At 40.3% G+C, this 8890-nt stretch overlaps 1 protein-coding gene across 1 annotated transcript; it reads left to right on the top strand.

Moving 5' to 3' along the window:
- The first annotated feature begins 5932 nt into the window (after positions 1-5932).
- CLDN14 (claudin 14) lies at positions 5933-7259 on the top strand. Its single transcript, XM_006271326.2, has one exon. It carries the CDS (start codon positions 6005-6007, stop codon positions 6713-6715), a length of 711 nt encoding a protein of 236 aa, XP_006271388.1. The 5' UTR covers positions 5933-6004; the 3' UTR covers positions 6716-7259.
- The last annotated feature ends 1631 nt before the right edge of the window (positions 7260-8890 follow it).

The following is an 8890-nucleotide window of genomic DNA, read 5'->3' as shown; positions in this document are numbered from 1 at the left end:
CTGGACAGGCAAAATAACAACAAATGCCCTCCCCCAAGTTAGGACTCAGACTCTCGGATTGTGTGTGTTTTAAAGAGCCATTGAGAGGAATTTGATGGATCAAAATAAAATCGGAGATAGCAAAGGATTTTCAGGGAAAAGACAGAATAAATGAATTAAAATGCATTGGCAAAATTTGATAATAAGCAGCTGAAAAAAAGGAAGACGAATCAGAAATCTCTGTGACTACAGTTAGCATAAGGGACAGGCATTTTATAGGTCTGTAGAAAGCCCTTGTAAAAGGAACAGAAATAAAATAATGAGACTGATATGGCTAGGATGCGATTGATATGGGTAGAGAAACAGTAAAATGAGGAACAATGAGAGAGACATTACTGAAACATGCATTTGTTGTTTCAGCTTCAGTCAATAAGTAGACTAGTAACATTGTTTTCTACTTTATTTGGAGCTTAATTTGGAGACAGGTCCAAATTAATATAGCTGTGCTAGGGCTCAGAGGAGAGCAAAGCCAAAGAACTATCCTGTCTGTAGTGAGCGCTGGTTTTATATAGCTGTTCATTTACAAACACAGGAATTCAACAACATAAAAGTTTATATGGAAAATTTGGCTTTCCAACCTTTCTCACTCATAAAATAAAGCCGGCATGAGTTGGCACAGCAAGAAAATGTAAAGTTGTTCACAGTTGCTTTTCACAGATTTTCACGTTACTTTATAATCCTTTGTTTTGCAGAGAAGCAGAGCTGTGAAGACTAAGCAAGAGTGCTGTTCAGAGGAATTTGATGGATCAAAATGAAATCAGAGATAGATAAGGATGCACAAAGGAATGAATAAAGGGATTTAAAATGCACTGAGAGCCAGAGTGCAGGGCCTTTTTGGTGATTTGGAACCATATCACCCAGTAAACCAATACAAAACAGCAGTGCCAACTAAAATGAGCCGCCTGTATGATTTCAGTTGTGTCTCTGGCCTACTAAGTCTATATCTCATTTGTGTTTTTGAAAAACGATGAGAAATATGATCAGAGTAGAAAAGATGGCTCTGTCTGGGCTCTAAGATTTACCCTGGCTATAGCTGCAAGCCATTTCCTGCAGTATTCATTCATCCACTCCTTCTGTTTGCACCAGGTTGGTCATGTTCAGAGGAGCAGGTATCAGGAGTAAAGCTCTAAGTCAAGGTATTTTAACAAGGCTATTGAAGTTCTTTGGGATAACCATGTTAATTTACAGTTATTTTAACCTTATTAAGCTGCAATTGCAAGGTTGTTCTACAGTAGTGGAGCATTACTTAGCACCAATGGCAGCTGGCACCAACTAAGAAAGGAATATGGAAAACATGAGGTTGAGCGAGTGGGACTAATTAACACCAGTTTCCTAAATTAGAAAGCCTTTAATAGCTCAAGTTTAAAAATAACACCATAATGATAACTAAAAATAGCTGCCGCCAAGCTGAAGAGTATTTTGACCTTCATTAAACTGGAAGTCCATTTCCTGTAACTAATGGTGTAAACCACATTTAGCTTTTATACCCCATTCTTTTTGGGATTAACCTCAGAACCTAACGCCTGACCTTGAAAGCGTTTCTGCAGACATCCAGAAGTAACTTACAGCGGACTTTCACGTCATGTGATACATAGATATAAGCGTGGACTGACTGATGAGATTGATCATAACCAGTTGCTCTATTTCCCTACCTATAGGAAAGAAACAGGTAAGAAAATTAAGAAAATCCAAATAGGTCAAGATAAAGACTTCCCCATCCATAAAACTGAGATTGCAAAGATGGCCAGCCATGATGGCCCTAGTCTAAGAAAATGGAGGGCAGTGCTCTGTTTTCAGCAGTACCATGGACTTTCTGAATGACTCTCAGCACCCCAGCTTCTCATCTAAAATGGCAAGAACAGTAGTTGTGAGGATAAATTCCTTAGTATATAAAGTGCTTAGATATTGTTATGCAACAGAGAAAAGTCACATTGGAATGAAATGAGGCAAACTCTTTTATTTTCATCACATCTATTGCAGAGTACAAAACCAAAATTAAACCAGATCAAATACACAAATAAAAAGGGTGTTCTGGGAGTTCTTCTGAGCTGAACACTCTGGGGTAACACAAATGTAATGTTCTGTGTTACTGTAGATTTTCATTTTGTTTTGCTCCTGAGACTTGCTACGTGATGTACTTTGCTTTAGGTTCTATCCTTTAGGATCAAAATACGTTATAGCAATGGTGACAGAAAGGAAGGAACCTGGGGTACAGTCCCCCCCCCCCCCCCAAAATACAGCAATAGATAAGAGAACTAATGAGGAGGGGAGTTTCTAGAAGCAAATGCCAATTTTTTTATTGCTACATGTAGATCAGAGGTTACTCAGCAACAACCTAAGATAGCTTTCCATCATTTAAGAAACAGTCACAGAAGAGTCAGAAGGTCATATAAACATTAGAGGAGTAAAAAACAGCAACATCTATTCCTAAATCCAAGTAAAACAAAACTGATTATTGGTTTCTGAATATTTATTCAGTTACTAAGGCGACATTATTACCACTATACTTTTTCAGATGTCTGCTGAGGAGGACAGCTGAGGAATGGTAGCTAAAAAACTCAGCTATGTCCCTCCTAACTATACAGTTGGTCTAATAAAAGATACCAACCACAAAAATCCTTGCCTCTTGCATTCTTCTTGGACCTTCATAGTTGCCACATCACTCCACCATTACCGAGGCTAGACTAGTCAGTAGGGCTGTATGAAACAGCACTGTGTCATTTCGACTTCTGTTTTGCCATTTCGAAGGGACAGTGTTTCATTCTGTGATTTTGCTTCATTTTGAAGCACTGTTCTGTTTCGTTTCATTTTGTGAAAACCGTTTTGCTGTTTTGATGGGTTTTGACGTTTTCCCCATAGGCAATAAAGGAGAATCATGAAAATGCCTATAACTTTTTCATTTCTTGCCTGATTTAAATGAAACTTGCAGGGATGGTAGCCCCTTCAGAGGGTATGACACCTGCCAGGTTTCAAGGAGATAAGTTAAGGGGTTTCTGGGAAACTGCACCCCAAACTGCAAAATGCAAAACTCATCACTTGCCAGCAGTGGCAACCTCTTGTCATCCTGTGTGCAGATCTGGAGGCCTGCACCCCTACGAGGACTGTGGGGCTGTGCTGGACTCCTCCCGGAGGTGCAGGCCCCCAGATTTGTGCTCAGGATGACAGGAGGCTGCTGCTGCCACCTGGGACTGGCGCTGGGCACAGCCTGCGCCCAGCACCAGGAAGACTGGTGCTGCCACTGGCCCCAGGCAGCAGCAGCAGCCTCCTGTCATCCCGTGCACAGATCTGGGGGCCTGCTCCCCCAGGAGGAGTCTGGCAGTGCTGGGAAGGCAGGTTGAGCCCTGTGGGGCTAGCAGAGCCACTTGCAGTGCAGCCCTGGCTCTCCCCACCTCCTGCCACCAGGCTGTACACCAAGCAGCTCTGCCAGCCCCATGGAGATCAGCCCGGCAGTGGAAGGCAGAGACAGAGACAGTGGCAGAGCTGCTTGGAGCGCAGCCCTGGCGAGCACAGCTTAGTAGTGGGAGGCTTCACAGCCACATGAAGCTGAGCCTGGCGGTGGGAGTGGGTGGGAGCAACTGGCCAGGGCTGTACTTGGTGCCAGGGCTGTGCTCAGAGCAGCTCCACCACTGGCTCTTCCAACAACTCCTGCCACCGGGCTGAGCTCCGTGGGGCTGGCAGAACCACTCGGAGCACAGCCCTGGCTCTCCCCCACCTCCCGCCACTGGGCTGCTTCGAAACTTGAAATGTTTTGAGTGCCCTCATTTCATTTTGAAGATGTTTTGAAGCTCAAAATGCATCAAAACAGCTTCAAAACAAAACACTCGTTGAAATTTTGCACAGCCCAACTAGTCAGCTATCTTTCCATTGATGTAATCAATACAAACACTAAAAGCACAGATAGAAATACAGCTCCCACTTCATAGAAAGTGCCATGAGTTAGATTGATCCTTCTGACTCAACAGACATTAGCTATTATGTTGGGAGGGTGAGGGATTGGGTTCTAATTTGGAGCTGATCAAGGGAGAGAGACTCTGCAGCCTCTTCCCTTAGCTCTGCCCCTCCTCTCTCAGCTCCCATTGTGTCTCAGGGTGGGAGGGGATGAAGGCAGGGGAGGGAGGTCCATTCTGGGGTTTCCCTAGCCAGGCTGGAGTGTGGGTGGGGGGTGAGTAGATTGGAGCCTTTCATCTCAGGGGGGCTCCAATCCACCTGCCCCACCTTTCAGTGCCAGCTGGGCAATCCCCAGAACGAACTCCCCCTGCTCTCTTCCCCCCCCCTCCCATTCTAAAAACCACATCAGACGCAGGGCAGGGCTGTGTCAAACCAGCCCTGCTCCCAGCATGCACAGACCGAAGTTAATGAAGGTGCTTTGCTTTGGAATGCCTTTATCTGAGCCCTCATGTAATGAAGGTTCGGACTGTTGCAGGTTGGGCCCTTTTAAACCATTCTGCAGCTGCACACTTGTGTTTGGTCATGGCTGCAGAGTGCCTTCAGGGGCCACATCAAGTGAAAATTGTCACTTCTGTCTGAACCTTAAGACTTAAAAAATTTGCACGTAATTAGGAGTTCATTTCACAATCTTCATTGTTGTAACCACCATTATTTACCCATCCCAGCAATTCCCCACCTTTTTTTAAATTTCCTTTCTGCATAATGTTGAATGAAGATTGTAAATTGCTTTGAGTTCTTGTTGTCTGGTCACATATTATGGGAATGTGTAAAGAAAAAAATTCAGCACTGCTTCACAATCCAAGCAATCCTGCTTAATGAATAAGATTGCAAGTGTAAATCAGCACTGCTTTTTGGCCTTCTGCGTTATTTCTTTGTACCAAAGGTCGAGACTTTCATTGACTACTCTTGTTAGTCACTTTATTCTAGATTCTTGCTCTGCATGCATGCTTTACCTGTTAAGGTCCAGTTCTGCAAATACTTACTTTCATGTGCAAATTCAGCATAAGAATAAAGCTTAGCAGGATTGGAAATTAAATTTATTTCTGGCTTCCTTGTTGGATTTTGATGAAAGTCATTTTATGTATTAATATATTTTCTGTCCAAACACATAATATGGTACCTGTAGCAAACCTTGCAAGGCAGCCTCTAGTGCGCATTACTAAAATATACATGGAAGAGCTTCTATTTCTTGTATAGGTTCTTAAGTTAGAATTTATGTCTTCTGAAACTGTGAAGGTGTCACTTCTCAGAAGCTTCGGGATGCACATCTGGTTTCACATGCTATCATCTACCCCATAACCTAAAGTCATAAACTGTGTCTCCACAGAGGCTAATGAAAATGATTCCCCTTTGAGTTGCTTTATTAAAATACAACCTCAAGAAGTACTGGCAAGTGCGGGAAAGTAACTTTAATCCAATACTTGTTATCCTCTTCCACAGGTTTTAAATCACTCTCCCTGTTCCCTAGTTTGAGCAAATACACTCATTGTTTTTGTAGTCCTGCAATGACCTTTTGGGAATGTTTTCATCATGTAAAGTAGCTTTCACATGCGTACTTTATAAATCTCATTCATTCCAAGTGTTAACACTTCCTAATTTTCTACTTTAAAAAGGAAATCATGCTTTTCTGAGGAGCCTGTTGGGAAGAAGAATATTTAAATTTAAAATACTTTTTCAATTTCATAAATTGTTTTAAGTTTTCTTCTCAGTGGGTTAGAGAAGCCTGTTTATGTAAGTGAGGAGGTAAGCTTACTTTCCCACTGCTTCCACAGAATAGCCTTAACTGCAATAACTATGCTAATTATTACACTAACGGTACTTGGAATGCACCTTACTGGTTAGAGCAATAATGCATTTGGATAATATTTAACTTCTTTTCCCTCAATTACCTTTTATTAGGGAACCAGGAGGTGTCAAAGTAAAACGGCTGCATATCTCTCAAGAACAGCCTATGTTTTCAGAAGGAATTCAAGCGGAGGTACAATATTAAAAGGGAATAATCAGGACAAACATTAACATGGCAAGCATGGCTGTTCAATTACTTGGCTTCTTCCTCAATCTGTTTGGTCTAATGGGAACATTAATTGCTACTATATTGCCTCACTGGTGGAGAACAGCACATGTGGGCACCAATATTATAACAGCGGTTGCATATGTGAAGGGGCTCTGGATGGAGTGTGTCTGGCATAGCACTGGCATTTATCAGTGCCAGGTCCACCGATCTCAGCTTGTACTACCTCATGACCTCCAAGCTGCCCGTGCCATGATGGTGGTTTCTTGTGTTCTTTCCACCCTGGGATTTGTGGTGTCTGTCATTGGCATGAAGTGCACTCGGTGTGCCAAAGAGGCCTCTGTCAAAAACTCTACTGCAGTCTGCGGAGGAATCTTTTTTATACTGGCTGGTCTTATATGCTTGGTACCCATTTCTTGGACAACCAGTGACGTAGTCACAGATTTTTACAACCCCATGCTTCCACATGGAATGAAGTATGAGATAGGGCAAGCTCTTTACCTTGGCTTTGTCTCTGCATCTTTGACTATACTTGGTGGAGCTCTACTTTGTACATCATGCCAAGACAGTGAGAACAACATCCCTTATCAGCCACAACCACAAGGTGCCACAGGGGGTGTTCCCTTATATAGAACACCAACTGCCTACAAGGGAAACCATGCTTCTTCCCTGACATCTGCTTCACATAGTGGCTACAGATTAAATGACTATGTGTGAGTTCCCCAAGATGTGCTTGTGGGTCACAGCTGCTTTATAATTTGTCTGCATGTCATAAAACAAAAGAAAAGACTACTTTTAATTTATGAGAGTTTTGTTGCAACGTTTACCATTGTTCTATTTTTATGCAAAGAATGTGAACGTAAAATAGTTTGCTTTCAAATGGGGAGTGGATGGTTGGGGGCAGATGGTGTGTGGAATCTGTAATATTCCAAAGACTGCAAACATCTGCCTATGTAAAGTCAATGTACTTTAGTTTGGGATGTGGCCAGAAATCTGATTAAAAGCAATGTTTTTAGTTACGTTAAAATTTTTACAAATATTAAGGGTTTAACAGTACAGCTGGCCCGATTTTTTTCCACAATGATATTCCATTCTATCTAAATTGAAAGGCTTCATGGGAACATGTTAATTTCAATTAATTGCTTCTTTTCTTCTTTCTCACTTCCATTTAAATAATGTTAAAATATTTCATTTTGATAAGGTAAAATGTTTCATTTTGACTTCATCCCTTTGTTTCAGTTTTTTGAACTTTTATATTGTAGTGAACTACTAATTTTAATAATATTAAAGGCATCTATTATATTTAATATCTTGTATTTACTATTTTATATTGTGTTAGACTATTTCAACCTTATCTAAAAAATACTTCTATCTTACAAAGGAAAACATTAGGATATTATGGAAACAAAATAATGAGACATTATGAAAATGAAACATTCCCATGTTTCAGAACCATTTTAAAAAATAGAAATTGTGACTTTTTGTTCCAATTCAGAATGGGGAAAAATATCAGGATTTACCATGGGAGTTCCATTTTCCAGTAAGTTCTGATTGATGGCTAGTTTTCTGCTACAGTATAATCCTATTTATTACACTGAGAATAATTACTTCTATTGTCTTGTCCTAGAAAATTCAAAATAATCAAAAGTATAATTTCTTAGAAGCAGCTCTGGTGTTTTATTGTACTTGGAACTTGATCAAAAGTTCAGTGAAGTCAATAGGAATCTTTCTGTTTACTTCAGTGGGATTTAGGTTAAGGCTTGACAGAAAGGTGTGTATCAAACTCACTTCCAAGATATAAGAAATTATAAACAATTTTAAAACCATGGATTGCAGCATTGACTGTTGAGCAAAGTCCAAAGAGAAGCTACTGTTTGAAAGAACCTTAGTTTAAAAATCCATGTAGAATGCAGTTATTCCACAAGACATTCAAACAATACAAATATCTGCCCTAGTTGTATTAAAGCCAATACAACATCAGAGTCTTGGTATAAAACCATCACTAATAATAAAAACAGCAGATTTCTGATAACTCCACTGAGTGATAGGTCCCTCTGGAGCACCATATGGGCCAACAGATTCACATTTAACAGAGTTAAAAAAAATACTTCCAACAACAACTGTAAGTCAACTAAGTTTAGTTCACTTTGTCTGGCAAAAAGTCTGTATGTAATTACAACGTCACCTGGCAGCAACAGCAGAGCTCAAATTCTGTTGACATTTCCATTGTTTTCATTATAAACCTTTTCTGCTAGAAGATGATCACCCACACATTTTTATTCACACTTGGCTTGAAACATGACATGGGAGCTTTTGGCACTGATGCAATTTATTATCTTCATTATTATGATTTTAAGCAAAATTAAGTTTTTACACAATTTTGTCGGGATCCACAAAAGTAGGATTTGGGGCAACGTCAGACATCTGATTGATAAAACTGACTGCAAAGCTATCTTAGTGAGGAACTCTGACACTCAGGAAATGAGTAAAACCTGGCTGTTTTACACAAGTGTTTTTCTTAATAAAGGTGGAACAGAATAGTCCGTAGTTTATTAGGGTATTTTTTGGGATGGTCATTTAAGATGAAAGGTGCCTAAAAAACGTGGTCTTTTATGTAGAATTCACTGCACTGATTCTACAGTACATGGTACAATATCAAAAAGGTTTTGGATAGTCATAAATACTAGAACTTAAGTCCAAGCCCAGGAAACAGGCTTGTATCACTATGTAGTATGCTTGCTACATACTGATAAATATTTCTACTTGCCAAGATGTTTGTGCAGTGGGACAACTAATTTAGTACTATTATTACTGAACAAATTCCCAACTAAATGGAATGTGTATCGGTAGTAAAAACAGTTTAGAAACTCTTGACAAAAATCTGGAAGCGCC

The sequence above is a fragment of the Alligator mississippiensis genome, chromosome 1 (assembly GCF_030867095.1).
Source record: "Alligator mississippiensis isolate rAllMis1 chromosome 1, rAllMis1, whole genome shotgun sequence".
Taxonomy (NCBI): domain Eukaryota; kingdom Metazoa; phylum Chordata; order Crocodylia; family Alligatoridae; genus Alligator; species Alligator mississippiensis.
The sequence above is the reverse complement of the archived record's forward strand: the minus strand, read 5'-3'. Positions and strand labels throughout refer to the sequence as shown.